Source organism: Culex pipiens, chromosome 3, assembly GCF_016801865.2.
Source record: "Culex pipiens pallens isolate TS chromosome 3, TS_CPP_V2, whole genome shotgun sequence".
Classification (NCBI taxonomy): Eukaryota; Metazoa; Arthropoda; class Insecta; order Diptera; family Culicidae; genus Culex; species Culex pipiens.
In genome coordinates, this window is record NC_068939.1 from 8281808 (window position 1) to 8307852 (window position 26045).

A 26045-nucleotide genomic window follows, 5' to 3' on the forward strand; every position below is an offset into this window, starting at 1 on the left:
GAGTTTTACGTTCCTTTCGAGCTCCGAAACTTTAATTTTTATTTATTCCAGAAAAATTTTCCAAAATTTGCAAATGTTGATGCTCTTCAAAAGATGGCGCTTTTAAATTACTATAACTTGCATGCAAGTTTGGAATTCAATAGAGCGATATAGTTTTAGGTATAATGTTAGCAAGTAAAGTGAAACAATGGTTAGTGTACAATTAATCAAAATTATACTTACCGAGATAAATGCAGAGTGGGATTCATAGCCTCCACGAATTCACACATGAGATCAACCAGGTTCATTCGTTCCTAAAACAAGGTGAGAAAACAACAAAAAATAACACAAAAATGTGATGAGAAAAGATAAAGTTTTACTCCACAGAAAACTTCATTAGCTCGAGACGCGCACGACCACATCATACTCATTTCACGAAATAGTAAAGATTCTCGCGATGATATGATGAGTTGGTGGCGGCTCGACCCACTGGCAATAACCTACCGGCGTGTCCGGACACTTTCTCCCGGCCTTCTTGAGCACCTCCGGACTGGCCATCACGGCGTACACGAGCGGCGGCGCGCGGGGACTGCCCGGCGGAATCTGGAAAGTGGGGGGAAAAGGGAGAAGGGAAATTGACAAAAATGGTATAATGATGCAATGATTTGATAAAAGAGGTACACACGCAAATTACGAACATCTGGGCAAAGTTTGGGTCAATCGGGGGAAAGTGGATATTTAAAACTTGCATTGAAGCTTCGTTAAACACCAACATATCTAGATTATTTTTCAAAAGGTCCAATGCACAAATTTATAAATTTTTGCTTTTGGGGTGTTTTTGAAATGAAAGTTTTGTTTATTGGACCTTGTTAAAAAAAACTCCAGATATTATTTAATAAGCAATGCGCCTAACTAACCCCACTCTCCCCTACAAATCCCTTTCGTTTTCAAAAACACTGCATATTCAGCTTGAAACATTAGATAAGGCTGCGCCGGAACGCGTGCGCACGCCACAAACGTCGTGGTCAATTTTGCAAGACCCAAAGTCAACTCGACGACGACGACGAAGAGCAGACAGATAATTATTTCATACTAAATTAAATTTCACTTTTTATGTGAGCAAAAAAACAGTGTAATAAATGAAAATAAAACCAAAAAGAAAGAAAAACAAAGTTGGCGAACTCTCGCTGGGCTCTCCCAGTGTCGTGTCGTTGGGTTTTGCTGAGGGACCATCGCGTCTCAGAGCAGATCCTAGTAGGCTTAGCGAACCGAACTAGTTTGGAAAACTTTCAAGCTTCACAACGTGCTTGCACGTGAGCGCTCACGGAAACTAACCCTTGCCATGCCAAGTTTTTGTTAAAATGTGAGTTGACACAGCATTTTTTTTTTTAACAAAAACGAAAATAAAGCAAAATAAAATAAAACAAATTCCACAGCTATAAAACAAGAAATCTTTGACAAACCAAGATACAAAAAAAAAAATGCTACCCAAAAACATACAAAAAAAAAAGAAAACTTAATGTAAATTACTATAAGTTTTACCTTTTCTAGAGACAAGGCAGATAATATAAAATTTAAAAAAAAAATCTAAAAAAACATTGTACGGTTTAGACTCGATTTTCCGAAGCCTTGATTATCCGAAGTTTCGATAATCCGAAGTTCGTTTATCTGTAGGTTTGTATGGGATTTCGAATAATCGAATCTTGAACCAAATTTTTTATCGTGTCTTATATTTTCTTTCTTTTTGAATCCGATGTTCAAGTTTTGCGACCCCATTTTAGTCATATTTGAATAATTGATTGTCTTTTATATTACAAAATGCTTTTTTTCTTGATATTTCATTACCTTCATTTTTGCAGTCATTTTGAATTTAAAAATTCTGTATTACTCTATCCAAGGCCTTTGGATAGTCGAGTCTGGACTGTAGTTCTCTTTGTTTTTTAGCGAGATTTCAAAAATTATATTTTTTTAATTCTAAAAAAATTTACAATTTTGTATTTTTAATTACCTGGTAAGTTTCAAAGTATTAATGTTAAAAAAATCATAAAATACCGTATTTTTTTTAATTACTCAAATTTACATAATTTGCAATATGGGTATCAAACGAAGCGAAATTTGGTATGCTTTTTCACTGTTCTAGTATTTTTGATTTAAATGCTCTAGTTTTCACAAAATACCGTATGTTTTCAAAAATACTAAAATTTTCACAGAATACCGTATTTTTCCGAAAATACTCAAATTTTCATAATTTGCACCCACATTGCAACACAAATTGACAAAATACCTTATTTTTTAAAGTACTAAAATTTTCATAATTTGCAATTTTGCATGCACTGTTTTAGAGTTCTTGGAAAATAAAAAAAAATAAACTGAAATTTTCACAAACTATCGCTATTTTTGAAAGTACTAAATTTTCCATTATTTGAAATAAGGGATGCATGCTTTTTTATTGTTTTCGAGTTTTTTTTAATGAAATGCTCAATTTGTGAAAACCAAAAATACTAGAAAAGTAAAAAGCATACACAATTTCGTACCGTTTGGTACCCATGTTGCAAATTATGAAAATTTGAGTATTTACAAAAAGTACGGTATTTTGGGAGAATTTGCTATTAAACAAAAAAAAAATCTGAAAAAAATTGAACGGCATCCTAAATTTTGTTTCATTTGATGCCCATATTGCAAATTATAAAAATTTAAATACTTATAAAAAAACACGATATTTCGTAAAAATTTGAGTATTTAACAAAAAAAAAAAAAACCACAAAAAAGTGAAAAGCATACCAATTTTGCTTCGTTTGATACCCATATTGCTAATTATGATTTTTAAGTCTTTCAAACTTTATGTAAGTTTATTGTAAGGGATCGAAAATATCTTGAAGGTTGTGTTAGAAAATCGTCAGTTAAAATGGAATAATACGTGGCATTTTGAAAATTAGGGAGAAGTTGAAGGTTCCGAAAACACTCTTATCAAGAATGACAAATTTTACAAAATATGAAATTTCAAGATTAAAAAAATATAGAACTAGCAATTTAAGGCTCAGTTTTGAACATTCTGAAGCAAACATTATTACAAAATCAAAGGAATGCAAAATATCTAAGAATTATTCGTCTCATTTCAATGTTTTCTAAAAAATATTAAAAAAAACTTGAAAGTTTTATATATATAATATATATATTTGATTAAAATGGAAAAATAAACTTTTTCAAAAAACATTCTGACTATGTTTCCAAAATTTCACGATAACTTAAAATAAAATAAATATTACCCTAACTTTGCTCAAAACAATTCGTCTTAAAATCAATATAAGTAAAAACTCGTCATTTTTCAAAAATATATCAAGAGTGGATGGTTTCTTGGCCGAAATAATTAAACCCGTATTTATTTTTTGTTTTGCCATTAGAGTGACCTAAGCCGTGTTTCGCAAAAAACAAATGTTTCAAAAAACCATAACTCTGCGCAATTTCAACCAATTTTAGCTCTCTTGGACGCAAATGAAAGGCAATTGAATGGGCTGTTAGAGAAAATAGTTTGAAGTTTCAAAAATCTAGCCTAATATTTGAAAAGGTCGAATGACACCTTAAAATGTGGTTTTGGAGATCTTGGAATCCAAGAGCCAACATTTGAAAATATTTTTATCGGATTCCAATTTTACCAATTTAGTTGCATTAACAGGATTCCGAGATATGATTTTTTGACAATAAAAACTAGTTTAAGGCAATTGAAAAAAAAAACATTTAAAAAATCGACGGCCGAAAGAAATAAAAAATACATGCCATAAAATTTGCAAAACCGCAATCTGTGGAGGGTTCAAATGATTAAGGTCGCTACTTTTTATTCAGATTGGTGTGGAAAGGAAGATGTAATTAAGGTAAGTTGTTTCAAGCTATCCAGTTTATTTCATTTTTCACCCATTGAGTTATACTGTCTTCGAAAAAATAAATCAAAATAACAACCAACAATCTGATGAAATATTTTTAAATTGAATTAAAAAATCCTTTTTTCCAAACTCATCAATCGTCAATTTAGCAGCAATTAGCGAATCTCAGCTGTGTTGTGCGTGAAACCGAAAACCTTCTCGCTCTCGACCCTGGTGCAAGAAATTTGAGCCCAAATCGCGCGGTTTTAGTTCCCATGGCGGTGGTGGTGTTTTGGCCACGTGCCAAGGTTTTTCCACCAGCAAACCCTCAGTAGTGGCTGACTACCCTAGATTTTTTTTCTCTGGCCTACCTTCTACAACACCTCTCTTGCTTAATTCGATACCTTCAAGCTCAAGCAGCCGAGTTACAAAACTGTTCCAAGAGTTGTTCCTCCGACCACCCCCGCACACCATCATCATTCAGCAGTAGCTGCTGGTAGTCAAACCGAAAAAAAAGCAAAATTTGATTCAACCAACAGACCGACGGTAATGCGTTCGCACATGTATTAATTACCCACCCTGGCGGCGCGGCTCGGCTCAGCCGAGTTGATTACAAAACTGCAGTTCAACAGTGGAGAGTGGAAATGCGATGAAGGAGAGAAGCAGAAAGAGGAAATATTTTTGTTGAATCGCGCTTTGTGATCTTTCCGAGGTTTTCCGATGAGTCAATCTGTTGATTTATACAAATTTATTTGAGCTTCTTTTTGTTGCATCCAAATGTGGGCCAAACCAAACGAAATTATAGCGGAAAATGCTCGCCAAGAGATGGCGCTGTGAAAACTTCCCCAACTTGCGTGCAAGTTTGGCAACCAATAGAACGGTTCGAACGTAATTTTACAACTAAATTGAGCGCGCACTGCAATTGACACACCAATTTGTGCATCAGTTCGGGTCGGTTAACTCGCGTAAAAAGGGTTGACTTTGACTTAACTGGGTTTGTTGATGTTTACCCCTCATTATTTTGGTTACAGAGCTCCCACACGACGATGAGACGGTGACGGTGGATCGTTAAATGGTGTGTTTAACGTGCTGGAAAACAATGAAACGCGATACTTAACCGCAGCACACATGCGCGATTTGGTTCGGGTTTGCGCGACCTTATACGCGGTTGGTGGTGTAACAGTTCGTCAATCATATTTATGTCCATATTATGACTGAGTATATCAGGCTGGAAGTTGGTTCGAGGGCGGATTTGGAATGAGTTGTGTGGAGTCTAAATGAGATAAGGATGGTTTACAATGGACAGGTTCAGTGAAGTTGTGAGTTTTGGGAATTATTGCTATGATTTTTAATCAGTATTATTGTTTTTGTTTGTGGATTTTCAAAAAAAAAACAATAAAGTGGATGTTTCTCATTTTACCTAACAAATCAAATTTTGTTTGTTGGGATTAGGAAGGTGACTTTAATTGAAATTTTATCATATATTCCGACCAAAACTGTATTGTAATAGTTATTAAAGTTATAGAGAATTTGCAGCAAAGCTAAAAGACACATGTCGCCACCTATGAACAAATAGCGTAAACCTATGATTTTTGGAAAAAAATGTGTTTTTTCCTTCATAATCAACATTTTTATAAAACTTATGTCGGATTCGGATGAGAAAAATTATTTCCAACAATTTTTTTTTTTGGTGTACTACTTTCCAATATTAGTTTGAGTTTTCTATGAGAAAACTGTAAATTTAGAAAAAGAAAGTAATTTGGACTATTTGGCAAAAAAGTCTGTCAAAAATCAATAAAAATTGTTGAATATACGTTAACACATCTGTTATCAACTATATAACTGTTTATTTCATTGATATATACGGGGAAACTATTTTTTTCGTGTTCTAAAACATGTTTTTTAAAGAAAAAGGTCACAAATTTTTGCGCGCCTAAAAAATGATGTTCATTATTTTAAAGCAAAAATTTTTTCTCGTCTTTTGCAACCAGTTTCATTAAGATTGATGCAGGGAACCATGAGAAATAAGCGATTTTGTTCTTCAAATGCACGTTTAGTGACAGGTTTTACTTTTAATCGCAACTTTTGCCCAAGTAATACCAAAATTTGGTATTCCCATGTAATCTTTAACAGCTTTTGATAATTACTTTATAAATTGATATTTAAAAATCCCAACTTCTATTTGTAATAGCCTCTAATATCCAACCTCTCTTAGGTTAAAAGTTAGGTGAATGTGTGCACTATAAGCTCGCGTTAAAATATCTTTCCCTGTATAATATAAAAATGTTGGTATTGTTGAGCCTTGAAAACTTGTCTCAAGGATTTTGCAATTCAATTAGTATTTATTAGTAAATATGCCTCGGTGGAGTTGCTGGTAGGCAGTTGGACTAATAATCCAGAGGTCGTCAGTTCGAATCCCGGGGTGGATGGAAGCTAAGGTGTAAAAAGAGGTTTGCAACTGCCTCAACAATCAAGCCTTCGAACACCTAGTTTCGAGTAGGAATCTCGCAATCGAGAACGCCAAGGCAATGCTGTAGAGCGAATAATTTTTTTTTTAAACTTCATCATCCCGGTACGAGAATCGAACTCACGACCTCTGGATTGGAAACCCAGCACGCCGCTATTCGAAACCCATCCCCTACCGGTCAGTATTCCCAGTGAGCATATTTACTCTTTTAAGGGTTCTGACTTTGCCGAGCCAGACAGGAATCGAACCCATCACCTTTCGTTTACTAAGCGAAACCCGTAACCTCACGGCCACGGAAGCTCGGCGATTTTGATTTGATTTTTGATTAGTAAATTATCAATTAACACTTTTTACGATTTCTTATAACCTAATATAGTTTTGAAAACCGGGGGTCTCGTGGCGCAGGGGTAGCGGCTTCGGCTGCCGATCCCGATGATGCTATGAGACGCGGGTTCGATTCCCGCCTTATCCACTGAGCTTCTATCGGATGGTGAAGTAAAACGTCGGTCCCGGTTTCTCCTGTCTCGTCAGAGGCGCTGGAGCAGAAATCCCACGTTAGAGGAAGGCCATGCCCTGGGGGGCGTAGTGCCAATAGTTTCGTTTTTTCGTAGTTTTGAAAACCCTTTCAAGTATGATTTGTTCTATTCAGTGTTGCAAATGAGTGATAGAAAAGCTATCAATAGATTATCTCTGCACCAAAAACATCCGAGAGTATAGCAGCCGTCACTATAGCTTGTGAGATCTCTTCTTGTGTCTCGTGATTCCCAGCGATGTCATTCTCTCTCTCTATCACTCCTCCCCTTTTCCTCGACTATGCGCTCTCACCGCTGAGTCTCTAAATCTCTCCGAAAACTGCAATGAGAGAACGTGAGATGGCGATTAGGAGCCGACCACGCATGACGTTAAACGCTGTTGCGGTAGGATGATCGTGGAAGCGGGAATGAGAGAGAAAAGGAAAATGTCAATCGCGAGTGTGTAAACACGAAAACGTGTTCGGCTATGTTCGGCGCTGAGTGTTTCAATAGGGAGAGAAGAGCAGGTGTATTTGAGGCATGAATATTCAGGCGGGATAATTGTAGTTGCCGAGAGCTGATATTTTGATATTTTAACAACCCTGGTTCTATTATTGATTTTGATGTAGTTGGATATTCCAACAATGGATTTGCCAAGAGAAGGAAAAATTATAGAAAAGTTTTGACATTTGTTAAGGTAAATAGAAAAGCCTAGAACTAGATCACAGTTTGTTTTGTCTTTTGACGTCGGAAAACTTCGCTGTACAAGACAGTTTATCCGATATATATGTACTTCATCAACAGCTCAATGAAAGCTTGCCAATTGCAAAAACTGTCAATATCAGATATTAAAATATAGTATTTTTTGATATATCAGTGTTTTACATTTTCCTTTGAAACTATGGGAAATTTGGACCAATTTTAACAAGGCAAAAAAAAAAACGATTTTTGGTCATACTTTAAGTTTTATGTAAAATTTTCATGTATGTCCAAAATATGACCAAAAAGTACATATTTTGACACTATGGCTCAATTCTGAGGGAAGATTCGGACTCAGCGGACAAATAACTGGTATTTTTTTAATTTCGTAGGGTCCCATACACTTTTTCCTTGATCAAATATCAAATCAAAATCATTATCAAATGAATATATCTCGAGTTTAAAGAAAAGAGAGCGAGATTGAGATTTTTTCAGCGTTCAATTGGCATCTTTTTGACCATAAAATGGCTAGAACTTTTGACCCTGTCAAAAAATAAAAAAAAAGTATGTTTTTTACAGCTCTAAAATTGCCCCAAATATCACTTTTCTCTAAAACTTTACTCTGAATTGCTACGTTAAAAAAACTGATTTTTGAAGGTTCTCTCAGATGCTTTCTCTATATTTGGTCGTAGAAGGCGTAGATTGCGAAATAAAATTTTGGTGTCTTCGACAAAGTTGCTTTGATTTCTAGAAGATAAAAAAAAATGCAAAAATATTCCTAAAAAGTTAGATTATGAAAATCACTCTAATCGAGATCCATCTTAATTTTCAACCAAACCAAAAGTTGCCCATTTATATTTCCAACAACTCTTCTGAAGACACCAAAGCTCCAAAATTTCACCATTTTTCAGAAAATCAATTTTCCACTTAATTTTGCATTCTGGACCACTGTGCAATGGAGCAATTCTCTGAGATTTCGGTCATTCGATTTTTTTTTAATCCGGCTGAAACTTTTTCGGTGCCTTCGGTATGCCCAAAGAAGCCATTTTGCATCATTAGTTTGTCCATATAAATTTCCATACAAATTTGGCAGCTGTCCATACAAAAATGATATGTGAAAATTCAAAAATCTGTATCCTTTGAAGGAATTTTTTGATCGATTTGGTGTCTTCGGCAAAGTTGTAGGTATGGATATGGACTACACTGAAAAAAAAAATGATACACGGTAAAAAAAATTTTGATGATTTTTTATTTAACTTTTTGTCACTAAAACTTGATTTGCAAAAAAACACTATTTTTTATTTTCTGATATGTTTTAGGGGACATCAAATGCCAACTTTTCAGAAATTTCCAGAATGGGCAAAAAATCTTTGACCGAGTTATGAATTTTTGAATCAATACAGATTTTTATCAAAAAGCGAAATATCGGTCGCAAAAATTTTTCAACTTTATTTTTCGATGTAAAATCAAATTTGCAATCAAAAAGTACTTCAGTGAAATTTTGATAAAGTGCAGCGTTTTCAAGTTAAAGCCAGTTTTAGGTAACTTTTTTCAAAATAGTCGCAGTTATTCATTTTTTAAATTAATGCCCGTGTTTGCCCACTTTTGACAAAAATATTTTTGAAAAGCTGAGAAAATTTTCTATATTTTGCTTTTTTGAACTTTGTTGATACGACCAGCGGTTCATTTTAGTCATAGTAACACCAACATTTGGTATTCGCATGTTATTTTTATCACTGCTTTGGAAACCGCACCAAACTGTCAAATTCTTTAATCTCAAATCAGATCAGAGATTTATCACTTGCAAATGTTTAGTAAATAAAAAAACACTTTTTTGGACACATTTTGGTTGCGTTTTTGACCAGCATTATGAATGTTTGAAGTGGAAATATTTTTTTCTGCAATGTTCATTTTCATTGTGCTATCTTCCTATTTGTTGTTGATTAATTTATTTCTGGCAGCATTAACATATCTTCCTGTTTGTCTTAATGTTATCATCAAGAATTGGGCTTTTTTAAAAATATTTAATACCAGTTCAAATACAGTCAAAGTCTAGTCTGTATGGTAAAGTAAGTTCGAATACAACTTTATTTTTTTCTATTTTTTGTTTTGCTTTATGATTAAAGTCTTAAATTTAATTTTAAAGATGCTCAAATATGAGTATGATCGAGGAAAATTTAATCTTTAAATGGTTGAATTGCTTTTCAACATTGAGTTTGGGATAGGTTTGCTATTAACACGACATTTCAGACAATAAATCCCACAGAAAATCGTTATAGAGTCATTCTTCTCCAATAAATTGTGTGACTTCATTCCAAGTATATTTTCCTTCAATCAGTACCATTTTCACTCTAGCCACAAAGCCATCGATAGCGTTTTCCACCCCATTGATCACACAGTTGCAATAGAGAGCGAAAGAAAGGGGAAGCAAGATTCAATTATGGCAGCCTTCCGCCCTTCAACTCAAACAAGCAGTGCAAAAATGAGCGCACTCGAGCCACACAGCAAGGATTATTGCCGCCGTCGTTACAAAGGAGAACCAGAAACAGGTCAAGAAACATAATGCCACCCCACCACCCTTTAAATTAATGTGACATAGTTTTGCGCAAAATTTCAAACAGACAACAAAAGAGCCTTACCTTGCCCACCTTCATCCCGCCGTACAGCGGAATCGGCGCGTCCGGGTTGTCCGGGTTGGCGATCCGCGTCCAGCTGAGCACGTTGATGTACACCTCCTTGCCGTCGATGGTCTTCTCGCGGATGCACATGTGCGGCTGGGGCGGGTTCTTGAAGGTTCGCGACGCGCGCGATCTCCGATGGGGGAAGGGTCCGCCCCCGCCGCCACTGTTTGGAATGCCGTCGATGGTTAGGTCCTGCTGTTGGGCGCTTTGTGGCGGGGGTGGCGTTCCGGTGGGGATCCCGGGCGGGTAGCCGCCGTGCATGCCCGATTGCTGCTGGAAGTGCTGGAAGTCGCTGGAGGATTGCTGCTGAGGGAACTCATGTTTGGGCGAGTTTCGGGCGATCGACGTCGGGAATTCCTGCTGGCCGTTCATCGTGGAGTGGTGGTGCTGTTCGGGGGCGGTGGTCCTCACACAATCACAACAATGAACAGGGCGGTCCTCTCATCCGGGGAGGGGCCGCGCGGGCGAGAAAGGAATTTTGAGCTGCCGCACACCACACAGTATCAGAAAGAAACTGGATTCGCTGCCAGCAGCGTCTTCCTTTTGATGAAGCACTTTCTTGTCTACCTCCTCGTCAAGCAGACACACGACACACAACGCGAGAGATCTCTTTCACCTTTCTCTTCGATCCGGAACGCGCGGCGGCCGGACTGGAGGAAAACCAAACACACAAACACCACACAAAAGGAAAATCGTCCAACATCAATTTTCCTGGTGCTGCTGCAGTGTCCCACACCTTCCCCCTTCTCCGCCGTCCTCTGCTCTTGGCATGCAAACGTCAATAAAGAAAACGTCGCCGTGTCCTTCCTTCTCCTCCTCCTCGCGGACACTTCTGGAACGGCGCGACGCGTCTTCGTTTTCTTCCTTCACGATAACTGCAGCAGCAACCTAAATGCATCCATCACGACGACGGCGGAACCGAACACAACATCCCAAGCGGCGGCGGGGGGGACAAAGAAACGGAGCAGGCCAAAAAAGCTCTCGCTCTATCTATTCCTTGGGTGCTGCCATTGTTTATTCTTGAACGAAAATTTTCCACCCAAAAACAAAAAACCTTCCCGCAACCCCAAACGGAACACCCGCCGACCGCGAATTCGAAACCGCCGCGAGTCGCGCAACCGATGGCAAAGCTGGCAAACTAGTTTTAAGCACTGTTTCTTTCACTTAATTCACTTAAACCGAACTGCGCGAAACTGTGGATGTTGGACTGCGACGACGAGCGAGCGATGAGGATTGAAAATTTTTCTCCTCCCTTCTTCTTTGCGAACCTGACGGCGACGACGACGACGACTTGGAAGCGATTTTTGTTTTGGTGTGTTGGTGTGGTGAGCTGTCAAAAGTTGTTTTCACGACGACGAACGATACGGGGAAGGGTTGCTGGACTTTTTGAGCGCAGAGATTTTGGAGTGCTCAAATGTCTGCGTGATAAATTTGGGTTCAAGTCGTTCAAGTACATATCTTGACTTTTTTTTGATAAGGTCCTATAAACAAAAGTAAACATTGAGTGTATCCCGCTTACTCCGATGGACTTTGACATAAGGTGTGAAAGGGATACACTCAATGTTTACATTTGTTTATAGGACCTTATCAAAAAAAAGTCAAGATATCCAGAGTTTTTTTTGAAAAGGTCCTATAAGCTATTGTCTTTCATATGTTTATAGGACCTAATCAAAAAAAAGTCGAGATATCTGGAGTTTTTTTTAAAGGTCCAATAAACCAAATTTCCAGTTTTTGCTTTTTGGGTGTTTTTGAAACCGCCTTAAGTCAAAGGTATTAAAAACATCCAAAAAGCAAAAAGTGAAAATTTGGTTTATTGGACCACTTAAAAAAAGCTCCAGATCTGTAAAATTTAATTATTTTCTTTGAGCACACATTTGAATATTTTAATAAATTTGTCTAAAGAGCATAAAAATCAAGAAGCTAAATTTTGAACAAAAAGCCATGACAACCGTTTAGTTTTTCATTTTTTTTATTTTGGGGAATTAACGAAAAATCCTCGGAAAAAAAATCAGAAATCTTTTTTTATTATAGAATTGAATTCTGAATTAAAAAGAACCTTTATGAATTAATGATTAAATGCTCCGTCAGAATAAAAACTTTTTTAAAATTTTGAAAATCCAAACAATACATATTTTTCAACTTTCAAAAGAAAATTGTGGGTAGATTGGAAAGCACCTAGATAAACTTGTTAGTCGTAATTTTATTAGGGTCCAAAAGCCCTATATAAATTTTTATGTCCAACGTTAAAAAAACATGATTAAAACCCATTTCTGATTACTGATAAACTATGGTACTCTTGGAACGAATAATAAGCTTAATCGCTGTGAACAATAATAACACCAATTTAAGCTTAATTTTTGGATCGAATTAGGCTGTTGCAAATATGTTTCAAAGCTTTTGAAACCTAGTTTGAAACCCTTCCTTCAAAATCGGCTTAAAAATAGGAGGCAAAAACAAAACTTAAAAATTGCAATGGAAATTTAAGTGCAATCTGCTGGAATATATTTTAAATGAATTCTTCTGCACTTAGAATAATTTTAAGTATGTTCGGGTTTATTCATAAATCATTTGAGTTATAATGAATTTTCGATTTACAGTACGGCACTATTTTTTTATTCGCAGAATCAACTGTACTGGTGTTCTAACATTTGTATCAATGAATTGTTGAAACTCTGGCTTTCAATGCCATATCTAAGCAACCTAAGGTTGGATCGGCAATGTACAACAAAGATTATTTTAGAGAATTTTCTCAGCTTTTCAAATATATATATATATATATTTATCAAAGATGGACAAAAATGGACAACATTTAAAAAAAAATTAAAGAAATATGAAAATTATTGCGTTAAATGGCTTTAACTTGAAAGCTGTTTATTTTAATATAAATTGACAAAAGTACTTTATAATTCAAAAATATTGTTTTTTTCAATTAGTTTTAATTTGTTTTATGGGGGGATTTTTCAACAATAAAAAGGTATTATCCAGGTTTTTAAGCAAAAATGGCGTTCGAATGGTGAACGCCCGAAATGTCAAAATCACGCTGTGGTACCAACATTACGAAACAAGAGTGCCATGGCATGACAGCTACATTTGTTTTTCTAATGTTGGTGCTACTGCGCGATTTTGACATTTCGGACGTTCACCATTCGAACGCCATCTTCGCTTAAAAATCTGGATAACATGACGAAAAACATTAACTGAGGCAGGACAGACCGATGTTTACAAATCAATATTGACCCATTTACATTGTTTTGCGTGAATTGCACTGTTTCAGTAAAAAATAAAACAAAAATGTTTAGATCTTGTCTGTGAAAATCCGAGTTTCTTTTTGCCGAACAAATCTGCAAACATTTTCATTTGTTTTATACTGGCAACGCTGCACGAGAGCAGGAAAGGAGAATGAAGTAAATCGACGGTAACATTTCAAAAAGCATCATGTACATTTTGACACTTTCTGAGTTATTGCATATTCTGAAAGTACTACTAATAAGCTACCTCTCCACCAAAAATGAGCAAAAGTTACTTCAGTAAAGTATGTTTTATCATGATTTTAAATAAAGTAACATAAACAAAATCTCTGCCATCAGCAGTCCCTGTTTATATAGCCCTGTCAACCTGTCAAACAAAAGGCTACATAAACCTCGTGACGAAAAAAAAGCAACATGAACAAAGCACCATGTACATTCGGCGAAGAAAAACGAATCATAACAAAGCGTCCCCCTCAATGACAGCAGGGTGATATCGACGTTGGTGATTTCAAAAGAAGTTATGTTTGTTTTTCTCAAATAAAATTACGGAAATAATGTTTTATTGAATTTAGATGATCAAGTATCAATAAAAGCAACGTTTTCCATCGTTTGTTATCATTAGAACATCTTATTTTGCTTTTATATTAAAATGGGAATTGAAAATGGATGCTCAACATTCAAATGCGTTTTTCTCAAAACGCATGGTTTGTACATGATGCTTTTTGAAATGTTGGCGTCGAAATAAACAAAGCGAAAATCGACGATGGACCGAGATGAATGAAAAGAGCCGATCGATGAATGAGCTGACGATTCGCAAAATTTTAAACGGCCTGTCGATGAATGACTAGTTTTGAGGGGTAGGGTAGTGAAAACAAAACCTGTAAACGGGTTTTTCATTCACAATTTGCGGTTACGGTTGCATAATTGCAGGCTTAAAATTTTGATCGGACTGTTTATATTTTTTTAATGAAAACCGAGTTTTATGCTTTCTATAAAGGTACCTTCATTCCGAAAAATGTTTTTTTATGTATAATATATCAATTTAATTTCCAGTTTCTGCTCCCCTCCAAAATTTTCCCCAAAAAGTCAGGGGTCAAAAATTGAAATTATTGCTAAAAAAATAATTTTCATTTAAAATCATTTAAAATTGATTCTTAACAATTTAATATTCAATGTATTAAGTTTTTTTATTATTATTTTTAATGAAATATTAAAGGATTTCAATTGGATTGGATTGGATTTGGAGAAATGCGTACAAGTAGCATAACTTTAATTATGTATAAAGCATTTTGTGATAGGTTTTGCTTGAAGCTTTTGAAAATTGACATGAAAATATAAATTATGTTTTTTATTTAATTTTATTGCCCCCCTTGACCTCGATATATTTAATTTGTACTAACCTTATAAGCATTTTCTTTTCAATGTTGGTTTAGCTTTATAATCAAAGGAGGATTTTTCCCCAAAAACATGAAAAAAGTGTTCATTTGTATTATTTCATGTGTTCAATGCTTTGGAAGTTTAGAGCGTGTTGAATGCAATTTTTTAAAATTTCGCTTGATATTTTTTCAAAGTGATTTATCCCAGATACTAATTGTCCGTTTTGCAAAGTCCTAATGAAATTGTATGGTTGATTTCTTCTTTCATTAAAATTTTGAATCTAGGTTTATTGGAAAAAAAACTATACCTATCAAAAAAACAAAAAAAATGTTTAAATCACCAAAACAGCACAGTATTTGTGGAATGTCATTGAACTAAACAATCTTCAATATATTCTCAAACATTTTACTTAACAGGTTATATCTTCAATTAAACTGGTTTAAGCATTCAATGTAACAATTTTGTCAAAAATATTTTTTCAGGATTTCCCAAAAAACTACATCTGGTTTTAATAACATGGGTAATTTTTCATTAAAAATTTGATCAAAATATATTTAAATTATCAAAAAAAAAAAAATGGTATTCGATATTCACATTTATAAACTTTATATTCTAAAATATATACGAACAAAAAAACATTTTAATTTTTATAAGACTTTGGATAGCAATTAAAATAAATCATTTAAAGTTCAATAATAAAAATAACACAATACACTACATCGATTGCATTTGATCACGTTATTCCTTCTGATCTCCGCTTCTCAAACATTCAAACGCTAAACTCACCTGGAAACGATCCACTTAATCATAATTGCATTTCCCCTTTTAGTGGGGTCTGTGAGGTGGAGGTTTTTTTCCACTCGAATCGAGTGCAATAACCGTTATCAGTTTTTCAATTTTCTACCCCGATATGTGAGCGAGGAGAGAGAATTCATAAATTTCCTTCAGATCATCGCGTTTTGGTCTGCATCGACGTGCACCATCAGCTGGTCAATGATGAATAGTGGATTTTTCAGTTATTTTTTTGTAATTGAATAATCTAAAAATTTGTGTTGAATATTAATAACAATCAGTTTCATGCTGTTTACTAAATATAAAAAAAAAACTTTTAATTTTGGTTTACTTATTTTATAAATCAATTTTGTAAAAATTGTGTAGCAAATCCAACTGTTCACGAACAAATATATCGCGTTCAAATATGGCTTTTCATCTTTCGCTCAGCACGAGGAAATCGCATCTTGGCCACTTTCATCGGCGTCCGATTTTTTCCTCATCAATCTGCTCCTCCGGAAGATCGATCCACATACGTTCGGTCCAGTTTGGCAAACATGGCATGAGTCCATCTTTCTCTCTATGCTCGCATTGAAATCAGCTGAAACCGATCAACTGAGTTGGGTTGGGCCGTGCGTGGCCAAAAGCAGAAATTTAAACCAGGCCCCCTTCGTCCAAAACGCTCGATCATCATCGTTCGAGGAAGGTGATTTTCCTATCACGATTTTTATTTTTCATTTCTGAAATTTTGCACGCCACAATCGCCATAAATCATTTCGAAGACCCTAATTCACAGCACAGAGGGTGAGTGTTGTTGTTGGTGGGAGCTCAGAAAATCAGAAAATTAACAGTTTAACGAATCGGAAGCAATTTAACTACCGCCAGCCCGGGAAAGCCGGTATTTTGCGCTTCGATGGTGGCGTCGATTCGCGAAATTGGCCACGAAAGTTCGGAAGTGAAGTAAACGGGCAGTTTTATTGGTAATTTTTGGAGGGCTTTTCCTGTGGATTTGAAATTGGAAAAGACTTAGGTTTGTTTTATTGCTTAATTAGTTTTTTTTTCAAAGCAAATCAATTGTGAAAGGCCGGATCCTCAGAATTACTTATTTGAAAAATATTTTTGGGATTTGTTTTTGCGTATTTTGTAGCGAAAAAGCATGACCTCAAAACAATTTATTTGATTAGAGTGGATTTAATCAAAAGTCGTCACTCTTATTTATTTATTTATTGTTTTTCAATTTGTTGAATTTTTTTCCGTATTGTTGTGTAGTGTAAATTTTTTTATACGTAGTTATCAGTCAAAATTTAAATTAAATTGTTCACAGTTGACTGAAGTCAACAGTACCTTTTTTTTCAATGAAAATTCTAATTTTTTGCAATAATTTTTTTACCGTTAATTTTTTGGGGAAATTTTGAAGGAGTGGACTGGAAATAAACTTAAAATAAAAAATAGCCTAAATAGATAAGCAATAAACCTAAAGGAGTTGTGTTTGCTTTTCTTGAGTAAAAAACTCTACTATATTATACTGCAAACATTTCTTATCAAATCAAATGAACCAAACAAATTATTTTATAACACTCGAACCTTAAACTAAAAACCTTTTAAGATGGAAACGTTTTAACAAGTTTTCACCTTCTTCACTTGATACTGCAGAGCACCATGGCTTAAAAAATGAGAAACTATTTTCTTTCTTCATGACATTTATTATTTGCTGGTTGTTTTGAAAAAGATCTTAATTTCCTGATCTACAATCGATAAATTACGAATGACATATGCATAAGCACGCCGGAAAAAAAAATATTAAATGATTTATTTTTTTTTTATAAGGGTCAACAATTTTTTTTTGAGAATTTGAAGAAAAAAATAAAAACGCTTCAAAAAATTAAAAAAAAAACAAATTTACATGCAAATAAAAAAAAAACATAAATCTAATTTTTTTTTGGTTCTACCGAGATTTCTAACATTTTGAAATTTTGTGATCGTTAATAAAAAATAAATATAAAATAAGACCGTTGCTAGTATTTTTCTAAGTTTTTGGTCAGAGTCGAGGGACATGAAGTTAAAAAAATGTTTGCAACGGCCTAAATATTCAAAAAAAATTGAAAGGATGGTTTTGACATTCAAGACGTTTCCAATAGTTTGGATGTTTTTGAATTTTTATTTTATTTGAAAATTTTGACTTTTTTTTGTTTAATTTTGATTTTTTTTTGATTTTTTTATAAGCATGTTTAAAAATTAAAAAAAATATAAAATTATTATTTTTTATTTATTTTATGAGTGTCAACAACATTAAAACTTTTGAGAATTTGAAAAAACGCCTAAAAAATGTAACGATTCTAGAAAATTCAAAAAGCTTAAAAACATTATTTTTTTTTGTAAATTAACATATTTACAATCAAATTAAAAAAATACTTATGATTTAATTTTAAAGTTTTAACTATTTTTTTGAAAAGTTTTTATCGCCCCCCCTTCGGCCCGAAAAATTAGGGAGCAAAATATTTTTTTTTTCTAAAAACTTAAAAATTTTAATGAAGATAGAAATTTTATCAGCTGAAACATTTAAGATGCATTTCCTGTGTTTATAAACTTCTTAAACAAAATGTTGATGTTTTATAAATGTACCATGTGTTTTTTTTTTGCAAAAAAATATTCCCTCTATACATAGATATTTTGAAAACTAATGTTTGGAATACAACTGGACTAGTATATAATGCATTTTAAAAAACTTTTTTCATCTTAATGTTGAAACCTTGGCTTGTCATTTAAGTTTTTTTACCCCTCCCCCCCCTCGATTTTAATCAGAGTCGAGGGACATAAACTTAAAAAAAAAAGATTTGCGACGGCCTATTGTGAATAAAAAAATGATTTTTAAAATTACCAAGATTTTTTACATTTTCGAAATTTTCTAATTGTTAATTAAAAATAAATATAAAATAAATATTCAAACAAACTGAAAGGATGTTTAAGAAATTCAAGACGTTTTTAATATTTTTGAAAGTTTTGAAAGTTTTATGTTTTTAATTTTTTTATGTTTTTAGAATTTTTTATGTTTTAAGAATTTTTGATGTTTTTGAAATTTTTGATGTTTTCAAAATGTTTTTTTTTAATTTTGAGGTATTTAATTCTATCAAATTTTGATTTTTTAATTTTTTTGAAATTGTGATATTTTTTAAACGTTAAATATTCGAAAATTTGGATGCGTTAGGTAATAAATGACAAGAAATTTTCAGAAAAGTATAATTTTTTTATCGAAGAGTTATTGAAATTTAAAAAAAAGTAAGAAAAAAACCTATCAATGTACAAAAAATTAACCGGAAGATAATAAAAACGCGATTAAATCAAAAGCATGCTTTTCCACTTCGGCTTTTCCCGCAAAAGCCGAACGCAAAATGTAAACAAACGCGAAGGCGCACTTCGTGTGAAAGCTCCGACCAGCTTCAGAGCTCCAAAGCTCCGAACCTTCCATGCTGCTGTAGTTTCGTCGCGACGCTCCGATCAGTTGCTGTTTCGACGCCGACGACGAAAGAAGGCTTCGTCGCGCTCTTTGTGTAGTATTGCGCGTTTCCGTGAGAAATCGAGCGCGCGCGATCGCGAACACGCGGCCGCAACCCCGCCGATCCGGTGGTTAAGTGTGTTGGGGACAACGACAACGACGACAAGCGGACATTGTTAAGGAAACTATACGAAACGAAAAAAAAAACACACACGACAAAATATTGTCGATTGTGGTGAGGAAGTGAAGAAAGGAGCGCGAGCGCGCACGTGAAAGTGCGCAAATTCGACGTCCGTTTGCGAAGGGGCGGTTACTTCGTAAGTGTCTGCTATTTTTGGAGAATATATTTGAATGATACAAGTGAATCGTTTGTTTTTGGTTCTTAAATTTGCAACAAAAAAGAAGGAAGAACAATTAATGTGATTGTGTGTGCAGCAGCCAAACACAAACAGAAGCCAACAGACAAGTTCGAGCCAAGTGCGCGTGCGAACAGGTTCTTTTTTCGTGCTTCTTTTTTTGGACGGAATTAAAAGTTTGTTTTGGCTGGCTTGAGAGAGCTGGTTTGTTTGGTTTGGATGGATCGGTGTTGATGTTGTGGAATTTTTGGGGAAAAATGTTGACGTCGAAACGAGGCGTGGAACTGTTGAACTCTGCGTGCTTGGCTGTGTGTGAAGGGCCTGAAGAATGGCGAAAATAAAACGATGGTTATAATGATGATGTTGATGTGAGAAGTGGATGATTTTTGGCTTGATGAGATTTTGGCGAGTTTGAATGAAAAAGAAGAACACGAGTTTTAAATTAGAAAGGAAGAAAAAAATCCAATGTGTATGATCGATTGGTATATAAACGAAATAAAACAAAAAAAAACCTAAACACAGATGCAATACATATGAATTAATCAAAAAACAATACAATTATGAAACAGTTAACATGTATGGTAATGTATAAACATTTTTGAAATATTCCGTTGGCATCGTTTTTGTGCGATTGATTGCAATGCATTTTAAATAGGTTTAGTAGAGTGCCATACGTCTCCATTGTTTGAACATTTATTGTAAACATTTCGGAGGTACACATTACTTCAGACAATCAATTATATTATATTTAATTTAATTTAACCTTATTAATCGTCGTACCACGTTTCCAAAAAATTTCATGGGCTGGTAATAACTTATAAATATTAAACATTTAATGTTAAAATCTAGCTCAATTTATGTTTGGAAAAAAATTGATAGACCTTAGAAAATATTGTTTAGAAACCGGCATGTCAGCAATTAAAATTACATGAAAATTGGTACAAAAATCAGTTCTTTTTCGTGTTTTTTTCAAATGTAATATCCCTTGAGCTTTATATAAGGGTAATTCTTCGCCAACTCACACAGCAGTTGCCCCGACCTCTCTTCGAATTGCGTGAAACTTTGTCCTAAGGGGTAACTTTTGTCCCTGATCACGAATCCGAGGTCCGTTTTTTGATATCTCGTGACGTAGGGGCGGTACGACCCCTTCCATTTTTGAACATGCGAAAAAAGAGGTGTTTTTCAATAATTTGCAGCCTGAAACGGTGATGAGATAGAAATTTGGTGTCAAAGGGACTTTTATGTAAAATTAGACGCCCGGTTTGATGGCGTACTCAGAATTCTGAAAAAAAGTACTTTTCATCGAAAAAAACACTAAAAAAGTTTTAAAAATTCTCCCATTTTCCGTTACTCGACTGTAAAAAAATTTGGAACACGTCATTTTATGGGAAATTTAACGTACTTTTCGAATCTACATTGACCCAGAAGGGTCATTTTTTCATTTAAAACAAAATTTTTCATTTTAAAAGTTCGTACTTTTTCTAACTTTGCAGGGTTATTTTTTAGAGTGTAACAATGTTGTACAAAGTTGTAGAGCAGACAATTACAAAAATTGTGATGTATAGACATAAGGGGTTTGCTTATAAGCATCACGAGTTATCGCGATTTTACGAAAAAAAAGTTTTGAAAAAGTTGGTCGTCATCGATCATGGCCGTTCATGGTCACCCGCGACAGACACGGACGACGAAACAAAGAGAAACGCAAAAAGTAACTTTTTCAAAACTTTTTTTTCGTAAAATCGCGATAACTCGTGATGTTTATAAGCAAACCCCTTATGTCTATATATCAAATTTTTTGTAATTGTCTGCTCTACAACTTTGTACAACATTGTTACACTCTAAAAAATAACCCTGCAAAGTTAGAAAAAGCACGAACTTTTAAAATGAAAATTTTTGTTTTAAATGAAAAAATGACCCTTCTGGGTCAATGTAGATTCGAAAAGTACGTTAAATTTCCCATAAAATGACGTGTTCCAAATTTTTTTACAGTCGAGTAACGGAAAATGGGAGAATTTTTAAAACTTTTTTAGTGTTTTTTTCGATGAAAAGTACTTTTTTTCAGAATTCTGAGTACGCCATCAAATCGGGCGTCTAATTTTACATAAAAGTCCCTTTGACACCAAATTTCTATCTCATCACCGTTTCAGGCTGCAAATTATTGAAAAACACCTCTTTTTTCGCTTGTTCAAAAATGGAAGGGGTCGTACCGCCCCTCCGTCACGAGATATCAAAAAACGGACCTCGGATTCGTGATTAGGGACAAAAGTTACCCCTTAGGACAAAGTTTCACGCAAATCGAAGAGGGGTCGGGGCATCTTTTCCCGATTTCGCGTGAGTTGGTAGAGAATTACCCATAAGAGTTGCAATAGATTTCAGAATGTAATTATAACCATTACACTTTTATATTTGGTTAGTATAACTTTTTTATTCAATTTTTTTGTGCCTCAGCTCTGGTCGAGGTCGAGGGGGTGGGCTAACCTATTAAAAAAATATTAAAATTAATTTGGCTTGAAGACAAATTTCTTGAACTTTTAAACAAAATATCAATTAATTCCAAAAATCCTCGTGTCTGAGGTATTTTTGATATCTGTTGTCCCAAAATTCTAAATTTGTGAAATGTCTTGAGTTGAAAAAGTAAGTAAGTAAATCTTTCCCAGTTCCTGAGGGGAACACCCTTGAAGAGTATCGGGGCCGGCATTTACAAAGCGGATTCAGTGGCAGTTTCATTCTCAACTTAATGTTAACATGTTAAGGTTAATGTTAACATTCCATAGGTCGCCTCCCTAAGGTGTCGTGATAAGGTCCAGTTTGTGACGATACACTACCTTCCCTTTACTAAGCAATCGATTCCAGAAGGGAAAAAGATCACCAGTTGTGTTGGTCCGAGCCGGGATTTGAACCCCGATCTACCGCTTACGAGGCGGAAGCGTTACCACTGGGCTACGTGGCTCGGTAAATGTCTTGAGTTGCCCTATTTGAATAAAATTTGGAAAATAATCGTTGTACAATGTATTCAAACTAGTTAGTTGTCCTAGCTTCGGCTGGACATATACTAAAATTGGAACGATACAGAGAAGATTAGCAAGGCCCCCAAGGCGCAAGTATGACACGCAAAATCGTGAAGCGTTCCACATTTTTAAAATATACTGAAAGCATATATTTAGTATTCTTTTTCAATAAATCTAAAATTTTTAGTAGTACAGTTCTTTGGGGACACAAACATGAAATTAAATTTGCATTTCATACAATTTTGAAAATTTTAAAAAATTAGATAACCAAAACTAAGACAATTTTTATTTATGGCATTATTTAAATCTTCTCAAAGTGTCAAGATTTTCTCAATATACATGATTTTAAATCGTTAAACGGAATACATTTTCGGATTCTTCGGACAATGATCTACTAGGAAAAGGTAAAATGAGTTTGTAAATAATAAATATAATGTGTTTTTGAAACATAATTCAAAAAATCTCCAAATTTATTAGCATTTTTAGTAAAACAAATTTAATATAAAATGAGGAAATTTTTGATTCGTTCTTTGAATTCAGTTGAAAATGTAATATAAATTGATAATTTTATAAACAAAACTAGTATTAACAAATTTCAGGCAAAGTTCTGACTTTTTTAAAAAATTACCTAAAATTAATATGAATTTTGTATAATCTTTGGTAACTAAATATTAACATTAATGTTTTTCTTAAAAACTATATCAGCAACCTTAGTGATGGTAAGTTTGAAGTAAAAATAAAGTTTGAACACCTTGAATCTGATTTTAACAGGAGAAACTATGACTATCAAAGTCACCCCGGAATTCATATTAAGAATTTTAACGTAACAATTTTTTAAATGTTATTTAATTATTTTTTCAAAAATTGTGCGTTGACTTTTTGCGGCCTACCCCAGTACATGTTTTAAAAATAATAATCTTGAGAAAAACCTTACCAGTTGGAAAATATTCCAAAAATTAATTGAAATCATATCAATGTCACCCCGGATTACGGTACTTAAATTTGATATTTTGGGAATATTAATGAAAATTCTATTCAACTAATAGAAATGTTGCAATATCTTCTGATTTATGATTACTTTTCTAAAAAAGAGTTATTCTGTGAAAAATTTGGGTAATTTCCAATAAATCTGCTACACAATGCAAAAATTTCAAATTTGAGATATTTTTTTTCGAAAATTAGCTGTTTCGAGTTTGTTTTTGAATTTTCAAAATAAATGCTTTTAATATCAATATCTATGAATAATTTCCGATCATCAAATAGCTGTATTTAAAAAAAAAAACATGAAATTTCAGTATTTTTTTTAAATGCGAGGTTTTTGTTTGCGAATTTTGGGGTTTTTTTTTCTAATAAACAGGATGATTTCACAGCGCTCGGCGGTCTGAAATTTCTAAGAAGTGGATACGTTTTCTATGGATGGCCCCGAATTTAAATTTCAAGCGAAAAAGACTACAATTTTTAATGCTCAAGAATAGTATAGCTGTCAAAATAGAATCTATTTTTTTTATTCTATTCGGAAGCCACAGTTTTTTTGTCTTAAAACATTGGGCGTTTTTCTTGGACAAAACGGTCAAAATAAAATGAATTATTAAACTAATTATTAAAGTATTTTTATAAAATATATTGATCTTTCTATGATGGAACATTATTTTTCACAAGAGTTTATGAAATAAATAAATAAATATTGTATGTACTTTAAAGCATTTTCAACAGACCTCAAACAACCAAACACACAACAGCATCAAAAACATTGCTCCCAACTTCACACCATGTTTGTCTAATTAACAACCTTCCAAAGTCAACACACGTCAAAGTGCTGCTTTATTGTAAAAGCTTCTTTTATTTTCGTCGATGTTTTTTTTCTGCCTTTTCACTTTCTACCGATCCAATCTAATGGCTTTTATTGTTTCTACTAATTCGATACATTTTCTTTCCCTTTCGTTTACAGCGCAGTTTGCTTAAAACCCAGCCGTGTAGTGTACATGTTCGATACACTACTGAAAAGGTGCTGAACCCCTTTTGCTCTACGGTTTGTAAGCAAAACATTGCCGATCGCGAAAAAAAAAAACATAACAACAGAAAAAACACGGCTAAACAACGACCGCGGGAGGTGAAATTTGATTACCACCCCCCGAACCCATAGAGTGCATCAACAACAACGCGTTGCAATTTGAAGAAAGAAAAAACACAACTTGTGAAAAGAGAGTTGTAAGAGAAGAAGATTGGGGAGGAAAACAAAAGGAACAAACACACACACTCGCTAAGAGAGAGAGGAGAGAAAATAGAGTTTTGATGAATAGAGGGTGACTATTTGCCACTTTTCCTCTCGTTTTGTGCGGAGATTTTCGCGCGCTGGTGTTTGTGTGTATTTGTGTAAACGAGCAATCCAAACCGTTGAAAATGGTGAAAATTTAAATGTGATTGCCCTTTTTTGCCGCAAGAAGCGAAGTGAAGAAGAAAAGTTGCAGAAACGAATTAAATGTGATGATCAACTTCGCAGACACGTGTTTGGAATGTGAAAAGAAGATGCTGCCCGAAGATCGATCAACTGCACGAGGGGAAAATTTAATCGAAATTTAAAACTTGCAAAAGTTGGCAGCTAAACAGTGTTGTGAAGGAGAAATCGAAAATAATACGAAGCGAAATCGCGAAAACAACAAAAAAAATCAATGCAAAGAGCACCCTATTAATAGGGTCGTTAGTACCGCGCACTTACGGTGATAGTGATTTGAGCGCCCAAACAGGCTACGAACCCGCATCGTCGTCATCACACTTTTAAGGGAAAGGTGCGTGTCGATGTTGGCGATTATTGGTGCCTAATCTGGTGGTCTCAGCAGCGCAGGTGGCAATGTAGTTGCGAAAGGTTTGTACATATTTAGGCCTCGTTGGGGTTGTTTGTTTTAGGTGTAATTAATTGGACGTTGTGGCCGGGCCGAAAGCAATCCAAATTGTTTGTTTTTGCGTGCGTGCGAAAATTTTGAGCGGGGGCTAATTAGCGGGGCTGGTTGTACCACCCCACCCCCCTTAATGGGAAATTGATAATGCGTTTGGGCTGAGGGCCCAATATGGGATTAATTATGGTTTTATGTTTGATTGGTGGATGGGGAAAGAACTCGTTAAAAATAGTAAAAGTTGCAAGATTGTAATTATTGTTTTCACGTGTAGGGTAACGTCCTGTTATTATTTTCTCTTCAATATTAATTTTCTTGATTGAAAAAGCGTTTTCCTTGTTTCAAATTATCCATAAGGTAAACGCAAATTTTATTTCAGTTTTTTGTCATCCCTTTAAAAAATTCTTTAAAAAATCATTAGTAAAAAAATATGTTTTTGTATGCTTACAGATCATGTTTCAAGAGTTTTGACATAAATTCCAGCTTATTTGATATCGTCGTTAATACGTTTAATTATGGCAACTTTAACCAAAGTGGTAATTCGCTGTTTTGAAAAAACTTGTAAAATTGATTTGAATTATTAAGAATACATTGCATGGGTATCCTTTATTTTTACATTTTCAATCAAGTAAATGCTTTTTATTTATTTTGCAAAATTTGAAATTTGGAATCACAAATAGGAAAAACAGAAAACATTTATTTTTTT

General features: G+C 34.3%; 2 protein-coding genes and 1 non-coding gene across 3 annotated transcripts in view; 2 read left to right on the forward strand and 1 right to left on the reverse strand.

The window, feature by feature from the left end:
* LOC120426768 (AT-rich binding protein-like) overlaps window positions 1–11479 on the reverse strand; it is a 43121-nt gene extending 31642 nt beyond the window's left edge. Inside the window, exons 1-3 of the mRNA XM_039591545.2 lie at window positions 10154–11479; window positions 484–582; window positions 223–293 (exon numbers count right to left, since the gene is read on the reverse strand). Coding sequence (XP_039447479.1) covers window positions 223–293; window positions 484–582; window positions 10154–10567 — 584 coding nt within the window. The 5' untranslated portion in view covers window positions 10568–11479. The remainder of the gene's footprint in view (window positions 1–222; window positions 294–483; window positions 583–10153) is intronic.
* A 7637-nt stretch (window positions 11480–19116) lies between these two features.
* LOC120426884 (probable LIM domain-containing serine/threonine-protein kinase DDB_G0286997) overlaps window positions 19117–26045 on the forward strand; it is a 158884-nt gene continuing 151955 nt past the window's right edge. The window contains exons 1-2 of the mRNA XM_039591689.2: window positions 19117–19401; window positions 24397–25311. The gene's annotated coding sequence lies outside the window, so the exon portion shown is untranslated. The remainder of the gene's footprint in view (window positions 19402–24396; window positions 25312–26045) is intronic.
* Window positions 22469–22578, forward strand: LOC120427577 (U6 spliceosomal RNA). Its single transcript, XR_005606912.1, has one exon. It is a non-coding gene; the product is annotated as a U6 spliceosomal RNA (small nuclear RNA).